This window comes from Dermacentor silvarum, chromosome 3, assembly GCF_013339745.2.
Source record: "Dermacentor silvarum isolate Dsil-2018 chromosome 3, BIME_Dsil_1.4, whole genome shotgun sequence".
Taxonomy (NCBI): domain Eukaryota; kingdom Metazoa; phylum Arthropoda; class Arachnida; order Ixodida; family Ixodidae; genus Dermacentor; species Dermacentor silvarum.
In genome coordinates, this window is record NC_051156.1 from 191,984,807 (window position 1) to 191,998,062 (window position 13,256).

The 13,256-nt window shown below is 42.2% G+C and overlaps 1 protein-coding gene across 3 annotated transcripts in view; it reads right to left on the reverse strand.

Moving 5' to 3' along the window:
- Nucleotides 1-205: 205 nt before the first annotated feature.
- Nucleotides 206-13,256, reverse strand: part of LOC119446351 (condensin complex subunit 1) — a 53,977-nt gene continuing 40,926 nt past the window's right edge. For 2 of the 3 annotated variants that reach the window (XM_037710764.2, XM_049664090.1), the window contains 4 exons: nucleotides 11,168-11,319; nucleotides 11,045-11,082; nucleotides 9,161-9,299; nucleotides 207-4,185 (listed from right to left, as the gene is read on the reverse strand). In XM_037710764.2, the coding sequence (XP_037566692.1) occupies nucleotides 3,983-4,185; nucleotides 9,161-9,299; nucleotides 11,045-11,082; nucleotides 11,168-11,319 (532 nt within the window). In that variant the 3' untranslated portion in view covers nucleotides 207-3,982. Of the gene's footprint in view, nucleotides 4,186-9,160; nucleotides 9,300-11,044; nucleotides 11,083-11,167; nucleotides 11,320-13,256 lie in introns of all 3 variants that reach the window. The other variant, XR_007466137.1, reaches the window with a different exon arrangement.

Below are 13,256 nucleotides of genomic sequence, written 5' to 3' on the forward strand. Positions count from 1 at the left end.
CATTTTTGCTTGTGCGCGCTAACACCATGCTTGTTAATTCAGTGAATGTGTCCAAGTTTATACAGCCAGTAAAACTACTATCTTTACTAGCATAGCTATCTACTAATTTGCTATCGCGATTGATGCTTCTCCTTTCGAGCGAAACTAAGACTTTTTTAGTGATCGGTGGCCTCAACTCGAGCAGTCTTACGGGACCGCGGGTGGCGCACGCTGCCAATCAGAATCTATCGCGTGACCTTGAAAATTTTGCTTGCTGTGCGCTTGCCGGGCTCAGCTGGCCTAGGCACCAAATTTGAAGACGGAGAATCATGCTATTCACAGAGACCAAGATGACTGCGCTTATGCGGTTGCGAAGACATCGCGGCTTGAAAAATACCGTTTTTTTTTTTGCTATTTCCAAGAAATTAGTCGCCACCTTAGCTTAGATAAAAAATTTTGACACCATTTCTACACGGTTTTCGGTAAAGAAATTTTGAAATGAGATAGAAAAGGAGTCAGAAACTGAAAATGCAATTTTCAAAATATTGATTCTTCAGTTAAATTTCGCAATGCTAAAGCCGCGCCCCCCCTTCCTTACCCAGGACTTCTAGACATCCGTATGGATATTCACCTTGTAGGGATATCCCCGAAAAAATACTTATTGATGGGGGATTGCACGCAAGTTTTTCGGGAGGTCCGTAGGTATGGTCATTAAAATTAGTTTCTTTGAACTCGAACATAGTTCGAATGATTAAACGATGCGACTGACACGAAAGGACGGGTCCCCCTGTACCAAAACTAAAGCATTTTGAAGTCCACGGCTATGGCTCACATCGTATAATACGGTTCTAGTTCACATCATAACTACTACACGCATACAAAAAAAGCATGATGTGAATCGTAGATTTCAGAACGCTTTAGTTATATATACATATATCCCGTGATTCATGCAGAGTTGCGCTTGCATTGAGTTCATGGCGGCGAAATATTTTTTAGGACTTACAGTACAAAGAAACTTTCACGGCACAGTATTTTATTCTTCAGCATATACATATTGCTTCAGGCAATCAGCCCAATGACAGCGTTTTTAACATAAGACAGCACAGCAAATGCATCACATTCATGGTGGCTATAGAATAGCTCAATGTTACTGTGATAATGAGAGATGAGGAAACATGTACAATGATGATAGTATGCAGCAGCCATGGAAGAAAAACGGAGAGGCTGAATTTGTGACCACAGATTCAATGACAACACATGAAATTCGCAGTGTCCTTTCCCATCCGGGAAAGCAAAGATGAAACAAATTCTGAATTCTGAAATAATGGTGGCACATGCTTGTTCTATAGGCGAAATAAATGGGAGCATGAAAAAGATGGACGTGTAGTTGGTTGACCTCAGTGATTTTGAAAGGCAAGTGGCAAAAATGGTTAAAAGCACTGCTCCACTACACGGAAGCTGTTTTTGCAAGTCATTGCTTACTAGGTTTCTATGAATGAAAAAAAAAATAAGAATACGATAGTGGAAGACCACAGGAAATTGCTGTTGCGAAAGAGGAACGTAAACAAATGCAAAAACACGCACTTGTGTTTCTCAGATAAGCAACGTCCAGACCAACGTTAAGTCGCATCTATTCTGCAGTGCCCTGTCCTTCAGCCATCAGCAGTTGAGATTGTGGGCCTGTGGAACTTGACTGACATAGATCAAGGCTTAGACAGTGACATTCTTCTCAGTCAATGAACAAATATTGGCACCAAGGTCGAGGCTAAAAATGAGTGATGTGCAGTAATATTACACAGGAATATTTTTTATTTTTTTTACAGTGCTCTCAACATTATACTGCCACTTACTGTAGAAAGAAGCAGTGGGCCTATGTAATGTATGCATGAATAAATAATGCGCACAGCAGATCTTCACAGTGTACTTTCTACGCAGTAGAGCTTGTCAGACAGTGCAAGACTGTACCCTATATCTAATCTGCTTATTGCATATGGCCTTTTGCTGATATACCCTGCTTATCGTACTCTCTAATATGGAAAATCAAAGAGAAGGAGAAGGAAGAACATACAATGCAGACAAAATGCAATGACTTGCGAGTATCTTGATTCTTTCCCTCTGTGTCGTGGCTCTTTTCAGTTCTCTCTCATACCTGACTCATTTTATTCGGTAGCATCGCAATGCGGCTTGCTCATATAACTAGAAATTAACTTTGCAAGGGTTTAGTTTCAGCTGTGTTAATACATTTTTTCTCATCCATTGCAAAGTTCACTTCTAGTACGAGCTCCTGTGTGTGTCTAGACTTGTGCCTGTTTTGTCCCAAGTTCCCAAAAGATGAATGTAACTATCTTTCACCATTCATCCATACCCTAGCACTAAAATTTTAGCCTCCCGTCTATAAGCGAGTAAGGTATGTACAATCCGAAATGAAGAAGTAAGCTCGTAAGAGCATTAATGTTTCAGTGACAATGTTTCAATGATGGTTCTTCACGCGAGAAGAACCAGATTTGAAAGAAGGAGGGGCCTGTGAAGTGACTATCAAAGTAGTCAACAGTTACTGAGCTACAAAAGCACAGAAAAATTGCATAGCATACCAGATGAGGCGGAAGCAGAGGACCTGCATTCTGGTTTCAAGAATAAAAAACCCCTGACTGAAGCATTTCTTTTTTTTTTTTTTGTCCGATTATGTGGCAGTATATTTCCATTCACATTCTTGACAAATCAGAAAAACAGGCAAAGAGAACTCGCCTAACCTGTGGGGGTTCGAAGCCACAACCTTTGCATCCTCCATCCCAGTCCACTTTCTGTCTTTGGCCATGGTGGCAAAAGCAGAACACATTGAAAAATTTTTAGGCAAGTTCGTGTTCTGTCTGATCTCGTAATGCGCCAAGTACGACTGGGTAGAATAACTAATAACATCAGGCAACAACAAACAGCACACTCTATCGTTTTTGTCTGGTGTGTCCTACCGTGGTTATTAGATATATACTCGGTTGTATTCAGCGCACAGCAAGATGACTGAAGAACATTGGTTTTATTTTTCAAACCACAGGTGGTCTGCTCCTTGGTGTGGTCTTTTTCGTTCACTTTTGTTTCTTTTTTATTATGAACATAAACTAAAACATAAAACTATGAACCTTCCTTGGCCCCGATGACATCAGTGTCCTCTGGAAATTATTTCAATGGCGGCATGTGACCTAATTTCACCTTAGTGAAGCCTAGCTCTAAGACGACCATGTTACAGCCCTTGAAATCCAGTCTTCCTCGTACACCTAATACAATTCCATAATAATAATAGAAAAATATCCAGTAAGACGACAGAAATCAGTCCATCCTAAATGCACTGAAACAGTAGTGTAGGATAAATGGGTAAAATAACAATAAAATAAACAATAAAATTAAAAACACAGTCAATGTGTAGACAAGGTACAGTGTACTATGCCTCTACAGACAGTCAGTACTGGTGCTAACAAAAAACAGTTGTAAAATAAAATATTTCCTAAACTAAGAATATAGTTACAACTTGTAAAGGGTCGTACTTTTGTTCACCTGCATGCTTATTAGGGAATACAAAGATATAAACAGGCTTCTGTAAAGTAAAATCAGAGAGAATGAAAAAAAAAAACAAGAACTAAAACCCACTTCATTGTCCAATGACCAAGGCAGCACTTTTTCTTTTGTCAGGAATGTGCCCATCTTAGCTTCAACGCAGGCTGCCCACTAAATGCAGCTATTCGTTATCGCGTTACAATACGAGGACGAGAACCAACAACTACATAGCTTACAGTCAAAACATAGAGTATACAAAAGCAAAAGTAGAAAATACTGCGGCAGTGTCGTTTTTTTCTTTACATACGCTCAACTCCCGAGAAAGACGACCATGTGTTAATGTAATAGTGCACCTGCCGATGAGTGAGCGGCGTTGTCATGCGAGTGGCAGCATCGACATCTTTTTTTCGATCTTGAGCACAGCTACTTAGGCTATGCCTGCACAAGCCCGCGGAACTCATTCATCATCACCCATCTCGGCTTCGCTGCTGTCGCTGAACTGTATTTGCACCTTGCACTGCCGCCGCGGCAGCGCCTTTCGCGTGGACGGCGGTGGCGACGCCTGCTCCTCTTCATCCTCCTCACTGCTCTCGGAGAGCGGCAATATTTTCTTCCGGAATTTTCTCTTGCCTTGAGCCGGTGTTTTCTGATTCCTTGGTGCTGTGTGTAAAAGGAAAAAAAATTAAGGGGGTGAGGGAGGACAACAAATATGTTTCGCACAATGACAAATTGCCATTTTACCGGCAGCCGGCCTCCACAAGGTGCCGTCCTGCCAGCTTGGTTGTAAGATTGCCGCATAACTATGTTTATTTATTATAACTTACAGTCTCCATCGTTTTTGCAATCGCCTCCGGGTTTCCAATATGAATAGCGAAACACTAGACAGCGGTATATCCAAAGGTCCACCATTTCACACCGTACCGTGGTCCTAGTTTTGGATAGAATTCAGATATTACGAACCTTTCTCGCAGTATTATTACGGTCCATTGTAAAGAGCACCGAATGTAGTACATATTCCAAAATTAGTATTAAGTATTCCGAATTAAGTATTCTTCCAAAAATGCACTTTCATCAATTTCGTGGTAATAGTTCAATCATTTGAAGAGAAATAAAAGATCAGAGATCTACTTTTGAATTTGGCATTAAAAACCGCAGCACACACATGTCAGTCTGACATCATGGATTTCGAAAAATATTTTCTTACTATTTTGGCCACTGTGGCTCAGCAAAAATCCTTGAAACTTGCAAGTTAAGTATTCGGCTCTTTTAGAATACAATGCAGTCCCTGTTCATCGATTAAAGCTAACTAGGTCTGACTAGATGTCTACGATAACACGGCAAGCTAGTGTGGGAACATCAAGGTTGCTTCGCGCTTTTAATTTTTGCTTTTTTTCTGGCTTACAAAGCCTCTCCGCATGATAGGAGTGAATCTTTCTGATAATATAGATTGGTAATTTAATAATACAGCACAAATTAGCATTTCTTTTCTTTAGTGTCCCTCTAACTCTCTAAAGTGCAATGGTTAGAGCAGCTAACCACCATTTTACAGTCAAGCCTCATAACGAAGCCACATACAACACGGAAAAAATTCAGAGCCCTTCCACTATGTGAAGATGGAAGACCAGCGAAGCTGTTGGTTTTGTTTCATTATATCTTAAATGATCAATTTGGCAGTTATGTTGAATGGTTGAAAACACACAGCAGATATGTATGAGCCACACGTTATTTCTTTCCCACATATCCCTGGTTAATACCCGCATATCCAATGTGGGTATGCACCACACGTGATTTTATTAAGACGAAAGCCGTATATGTCTCATCGTTCAGTCGACTTTCAATGCCCTTGAGAGAAAACCGTGTCGTCGAAGCTAAATCATACACTTACTACACCGACCCGACATTGTGTCTTGCCTATATGCACTGGGTCACGCAACAATTCTAATGGTGTGCAGGTTGCCGTCGTCATCGTCTTTTATGAGTAAGCAAGCAATGCTCACACAACAATTCTGATGGTGCGCAGGTCAAGCAAGCTCCAGAGCAAGCTACGCAAGCAAGCAGTTTTTTACGATCCCAAAGTTTAAAAACGCTGCCATCCCGACGTTTTCATACAATCCCACAAGGTGGCGCGACGCGTCTGAAATTGTTCAATACGAAGGCATAGATGACGATTTCGTGGAGCTGCTGAGGGAGATATATCGAGACAACCAAGTACAAGTGGCATGGGAAGGCCGAAAAGGAAATGAAATGGTGGGAATTCACCAAGGATTGAAGCAAGGATGCCCTCTGTCACCATTGTTGTTCACGCTTTACGTCAAGGGCATAGAAAGACGACTGGAAAACAGCGAATTAGGTTTTGATTTATCCTACATGCGTAATGGACAAATGGTGCAACAGAAGGTCCCTGGATTGATGTACGCAGACGACATTGTGCTACTAGCGGACAATAAAAAAGATTTACAGATACTTGCGAATATCTGTGGGAACGCAGCGACAAATCTAGGCCTTAAGTTTAGCACAGAGAAATCAGGGATTATGATCTTTAATGAACACACGAGTAACTTCGTGGTGTCAATTCAACAGCAAGTAATACCCATAGTGAAGCAATATAAGTACCTCGGCGTACACATAAACGAAGGAAAGAATTACTCAAGCAACCACCAAGATAATCTGAAAATAAAGGGGAAGCGGAATGCAGCATTAATGAAACACAGAGCACTGTGGGGCCACAATAAGTATGAGGTGGTGCGTGGAATCTGGAAAGGAGTAATGGTGCCAGCGCTAACATTCGCAAATGCCATTATATGCTTAAAATCAGATATATTGGCGGGTTTGGAAGTTAACCAAAGATCAGTAGGCCGGTTGGCTTTGGGAGCACACGGTAATACGACAAATGAGGCAGTGCATGGAGACATGGGTTGGGCCTCTTTTGAAGTCAGAGAAGCACAAAGCAAAATTAGTTTTGAAGAAAGGCTCAGGAACGTGGATGAAAATAAATGGGCGGCTAAAGTGCACAAGTATCTCTACATGAAAAGCGTGGACACAGAATGGAGGAAGAGGTCAAGGAAGTTGGCAACCAAGTACAGGATAATCGAAACTGTAAATAGACAACCAGGGGTCATCAGAAAGAAAGTGAGAGAAATAGAGACCGTGAATTGGATGCAAAGAATGGAAACGAAACGGACAATGGAGATTTACAAGAATGAGAAGAAAGAAATTAGAAGGGAAAATCTGTACGATAACACAAAGGGCAGTGCCTTGCTATTTGAGGCTCGAGCCGGTTGCCTAAGGACGAAAACATATCGGAACAAATATTCGGAACTAGATGAGACATGTGTATGCTGCAGTAAAGATCCAGAGACCACTCAGCACATCCTAATGGAATGCGACGGGATCCACCCAGCGAGAACCGTAGGTAACGTGCAACTCCCAGAAGCGCTTGGGTTTAAAGTGGAAGGAAACATAAACAGATCAGCCGTAGAGATCAGCAAGAGACGATTAGAGTACTGGTGGAAAAAAAGCAGGGAAAAGATGGATACAACCTGATCTCTTAAAATCATAGGCAGCGGTACAAGGTAAAATTTTGAAAAAGGTATACAAAAATGCGTGATAAAGAACATGTGTAGTATACCTGATTAAATCAAGCAGGCTAGGTGACTATTTGTCGCCACCCCGTTTCAAAGGGGATGCCAATAAATCATCATCATCATCATCATCATTGATCCACTTCCGGTTGTTGCCGGACGCGATCTCCTGGAACCTAGCCTCTAACAGCTTCGCTGTAATAACAATACCATATAGACTCGTGTAAGGACCGCACTTTTGTTTCACGATGTTGACGAGGTGCAGCCCTTATCCGGGAATGAACCTTTTGAGCAAAATGGTGCCGGCGCAGCCGGCGACTTGTGCCCACACCGGATGTACCATTGCATCAGAGGTCAATGCGTAGCTCTCGCCATCTAGTAGCTGCACGTGGAAGTAAGCAGCGTACGTGGCATCGAGGCACCAGACACGATTGTTTCTCCATTCGAATTCCCCCCCCCCCAAATTTTTGACTGTCAAGTTGCGGTTGCGGCCCTTATACGGGTGCGGCTCTTACAAGAGTCTATATGGTATATTTTGAATTGTGAGCAAAGAAATACTTGCTTTGCTGTAACCAATATTGTTTTGGATAGCAGTAGAATACTCATGGAAATAAAGCATGGCCAACCAAATTTTATATTTACTTTGCTAAATATGGTAATTAATTCCACCTTACTTCAAATTTATACTTTCCTTTTTCTGCTTTAGCCAATCACAGTCTCACTTCTTTGCCATCAATGTAGACTATTTTAAAACCTGACTGTTTCCAAGTCCACATAACAATAGCTGAGTAGCTCTGACCTGACACTTGTCGGAAAAACATTTGCTGCTAGCTTGACGACAGCCGAGAGCCTTTCATGCACCTGAATGTCAAGGTGCTATGGCAGAAAATAATGATTATCAAGAAATGTATGACCACATAGAAGGTACACGTGCATACCTGCCATATTTTACGATTTCAATGTGTAAACTGCCTGATTTTAGAGCTTGTGAACAACTGTCGTGTTAACACCAGTCATTGTAGGATTTTTGATTTGCATCTAGCTTAGGAAAAAAACAGTATTCCAAGAGAATGCAAATACAGTAATTGAGCAATTTTTCATAGCCCAATCTTATGAATCAGCCAATTAAACGGTCCTAGCAGTGCAGCAGCGACACCAAGTTATAGAACCAGTATACAATGCTACAAATACGATACAAATTTCAGCTGTTGTTACACGAATATTTCATGAATAAATTTCATTAACATTTCTGTTTGTCTATGGCACAGGTCGTTATCGCTGCCACCACAGAGCACAGTGCCTTTTTACAGCATCGCCACAGAGAAAAGCCTGTCAAGCTTTAATAAATAGACATCTTGAGCAATCAAACTTTTAGTATTTTCCACCAAACTTTAGTACTTTGGTTTTGACTAGCATTTTTAAAATTCTAAGGTTGGTAGGCCCACAAAAACTTTATTTTTATCCGAAAAATCGCCCATGGGCAATTGAAGTGGTGATTGATGAACAGGCATGTTAGTGGCACCATAACCGAGAAGGAGTTGCAGAGGAGCAGGCAGGGTCAAAAGTTTGCGGGATGCGGATTCTGCAAGAAAGTTGACCATCAGCCCAGTTTCAGCTTGTAGCCACATTAAAACAATGGTACAACGCTATGCTAGTCATGTACACTAGTACACGTAGCACAATTAAAATCCTGGCTCCGTGCCAAGTTTCAGAAAATATTCAGCCTTTTCTCTAACTACATACTGTATCCCGTTAGCTTTTGACACTGCGTCTACCTAGAAATGCTTTGCGACAGTGCGTTCTAAAAGCAAGATATACTAGTTTCTGACTTTACAATGAATCTGTATTTGCCTAACTTGCTGCTGCAAGTCCTCTTAGTTGCACTTTTATGCAAACAGACTTTTGTAGCTTTACTTGCACTGTATTTTGTTTGATTGGTTTCCACGAAATCAGTTTGTGCTTTCCAAGATAATCACCAGCTGAGTGAGCTTTGTGGCTTTTTCGCGAATCCGATTGCAAATTAGTACCGCAGATTGGAGGGCACAGTCGCTTACTTGCGCAAGACTGCTTGCTTCCACGTTTGGTGGCTGATGCTTGCGTGGTGCGTTTCTTCGTCCTCTGCACCAGCTCGCTCTCGGTGAGGCCCTTGTTCCGAAGCTCTTCTACCAGTTCTTCCAACTCCTCGAGAATCACCTGCAAAGGGAAACAGGAACCTTGTTTGTCACACTTTCATCATTCTGTATAGATAGAAAATGACATGGAATGAGAACCCTCCAGCTTACACTAACGCGCTAGATTGCGCACAAAACACGTCAGAGCTGCATCCCGTCTTTACAATTACTTAATGTCACGAAAGTTGCAGCTGAGCAGTGTGTGCTTGTGTGTGTGTGGAGTTCAACAGTCCAGCTCAAGCTATAGTAAGCCAAGTCCTATAAACGTTCTGACTGTCAAATTCTGGCACGTTGCCATGTTGTAGCGATGGTAAAGAATCAAACATTACCAATACTGTGAGTTACGACCTAACTCTTTATTCAGTGAACTTGTGCCCAGAAAAACAAGCAGTACTCAAATCCCAATGATAGCAGTGAGCACAGTCATCTGTCATCGAATCAGAACTGACAATTCAAGTCCATCCTCTATTTATACATGTACCACTGTACATTCCAGACTAATCGCTGGTGCATTTGCTGTACTTTAGCGAACGTACAACACGATTCGTGTTGCGCATGCAATCTGTTTAGACAACACTCTTTCGCTACAAAACCGGCAACAACATTGAAGAAATTTTGGATAGAGTAGGCTCGCCTTCCACTAAGCGATAACTTGTTCACAGTGGTAACAAGGCGAAAAACAGTTACCAGCAAAAAGCAAAACAATGTACTACGTATATGCATGACGTTATCTAATTCTGGCATGTTGGCATAATGAACTAATTAGCAAGGGCATAGCTGCCCTATGAGCCAATTAGATCTGACAGGATTTCAAGGTCAACCATATGTATTGCCAAATTCACCATCCTTCCAGCTCTGATCGGCTTACAGGACGGCTCCGTCTATTCTGATTCGCTGAAAACACCGACATGCTGGAGTTACAACACAACATGGCAGAATTTGACAGTGTTCAAAATAGCAAGTCAGGTATTTCTAAAACTTCCGTGTTTACTGGTTGTGATCGCATGTCTGTGTTCCGTCTCTCTCTCTCTCTGCTTTCTTATCTTTCTACCTCCCCCATTCCCCAGCATAGGGTAGCAAACTGGATTAAAAAAACTAAATGAAATTCTGGGGTATTACATGCCAAAACCACAATGTGATTATGAGGCATGGCATAGTGGGGGCATCAGGGTTAATTTTGACCACCTGGGGATTCTTAACTGTGTATCGAAATCTGGGTACCCCCACAAGCATTTCTGCGTTCCATCCCTTTCGAAATGCGGCCGCTGCAGCCGCGATTGAACCTGCAGCCTCGAGCTTAGCAGCACAATGCCATAGCCACTAAGCTACCATGGCGGGTAAAACAAGTTTTTCTGTTCTGGTTAATTTCTCTTTCACCTTTCATTTCTCTCACTCCATCTTTGTTTACGGTTTGTTCCAAGTGTTGTTTAAGCTGCCTACAGACTTAGAAAGCTGAAAACTTCTATCTTGAGTGGACTAATAGATTTTCGTGAAGTAATACACCTGGCTTATAAGGAATAGTAAAAGGCAATAAATATCCTTGAACTGTAAAATTAAAATGAGATAAACGGTAAGGGGACCAGTGCAACGTGTCCGTAGTAGGGGAGGGAAGGCTTTCGTAAGAGATGCCCATGTCTTGGTTATGAATGCCCAATTCGGAACACTGCTCTTGCGAGGGAGAAAACGACGTGAATATGCATGGTACAAAATTGCTGCCGTGACTCTGAAGATATACTAACGTCCTTATTTTTTTAAAGAATCACTCACCTTAACATCGGCTTTCAATAGCTGGGCTTTTTTCGCGTCTGAAATGAAGAAAATATATCATGTAAGGGGTTTTGGGTTAAAGCTGCAATTGCAGAACAATAAAAAAAAGAAAGGACATCTCACTTGATATGATGCCTGTGATGCTTTCATACACGGCGTCCACGTGCATTTTGTCTGCAAAGCAGACTACGTTTTCGTGCAGCTTCTTGATGCCCCGTTCTCCAAATGGAATGAGCGACAAGCAGTACGCGAGATCACGCCAGTGGCGCTCCGTCCTGCAACAACGCGAACAGGCAATGGCATACATTAGATTGCTGCACAAGGGTCTTCAAAACACCTATACAGTCAACGACCGATTTTCCGGGTGCCTGATTTTTCGGATATGCCGGATAATTCAGACGCCTTCGTGGCACCGCCCCATAGTGTCAATTACAAAACGTCTTAAATTTCGGATGCAAAAAACCTTCGCCGTCCGATTTTCCATACTTTTCGTCATGACCGCAGGTCCGAAACGCCATTAATCGAAGCCACCATCGCTGCCATTTTGCTTATCTCGTCGCCTCCAACCGGCGCTCTCGCACGCAGATCCGCTGGCAGTGGTAGACACCACCGCAGCAATGCTAGGCCTAGCTACTTCGATGTTTGCTACCAAGCTTCTTTCTGTTCGGTGCCGTGTTTTTCATTGAAGCAATTCACCGCTGCTGGCAATGGAGCCGTCTCCACCTTTGTAATCTGCACCAATGTCTTGGAAGCTCGGAAAGCACGGCGCATTGCATAAGGCCGGTTACAGAAAGTCAGCTTCGCCTCAATACAACAGTGTTAGGCGATGAAGCATACGCAAAGTATTGCAGTGAAGCATGCCAAGAGTGGGAAGGGGCAATTGTCACGGGACACGGTATGTATTCCTTATACATAGGGTTGTTTGTTTTCGGGTAAAACCCGATTTTACCTGATTTTTACACCCCGAACCTGTTTCAGGAGAATCAGGTTAAACGCGACTTCTCCCCAAATTCCAAAGCCACATACTAACTCATGCGCATGGTGCACACGCACTAGCTACCCTGCCTCAGGGCAAATAAGTTAGATCCTGTTGGCTTAAGTGAAGTCCAGTGACTTCATTTCACAAGTTACGTGCAGCACTGTGGGCGCTACACGGCTCTCAACCAAATGCCCAACGAGCGCACCAAACTCTGAGTTGACATTCTATGGAGGCCAGCTGAAGAAAGGTGATGATAGGCATTGGTGAACCAGCTTTTCATGAATAAAATGTTTAATTTCCTAGAAGTTATCAATGCTCTTTACTGTGATTATTGCCTATTAATTTCCAAACAAAGGCCAAACTTCGGAGTATTTACCAGAATACATTGATGTCCCCTCAATCGCAAGCTTGAAACAGAGCAGTAGTTTTAACGCGTAAGCGTTATAAAACTTATGATACCCTCCGATAAAAAAACAAAACAAAAACAAATGTAATGTATTAGGTGCTTAGTACATTTGTAAGTTTAGCCCCCCCTCAAAAAAACCCCCGAATTTCGGAACAGTTTCACAAAAAGCCCGATTTCTCCCCGATTATCAGCCTGAAAAATAGCGCCCAATATTTATGCCCCGAATTTAAAAAAATATAAAACCCGAAAACAAACAACCCTACTTGTACACCGGTGCACCGGCCGTCTCCTATCACCGTACGAGCTACGATATGTCTAATAAGTGTACTGGCAGGCCTTCAGAGCTATTTCGGATATGCCAGTGGTGATTTGAGCCCTTGGGAGCAGTAAAAGGCATGCATTCGTTTTTTTCGGACTGCCCGATTTTTCGGACGTTTTCGCGGCCACTAGGGAGTCCAAAAAATTGGACGTCGACTGTACTATGTTGGCACATCCATAAAACAAGTATGCTCTTCACGACACAGAAAGTTAAAATGTAATGTCAAAATTATAAACATGAACTAACAATGTGATATGCGAACCTAGCCAGAAGCATGAGACAGGATGATTACGCTTACAGTTGTGTATAACTTGATCCAGAGACGTGCATCCACGCAAGACAACTTGCGTACATGCTAGACAGTGCTGGCAACCTTTTTTTAGGGTGAAATCACTATACCGTGGCTTAAAACACTTATTTCTCACAAAATGCTACTAAGTGACAACGATGATGTTGAGTTGCCCGAAATTTTGTTTTTAATTGTATATACCATAGATGTTTTTCAATA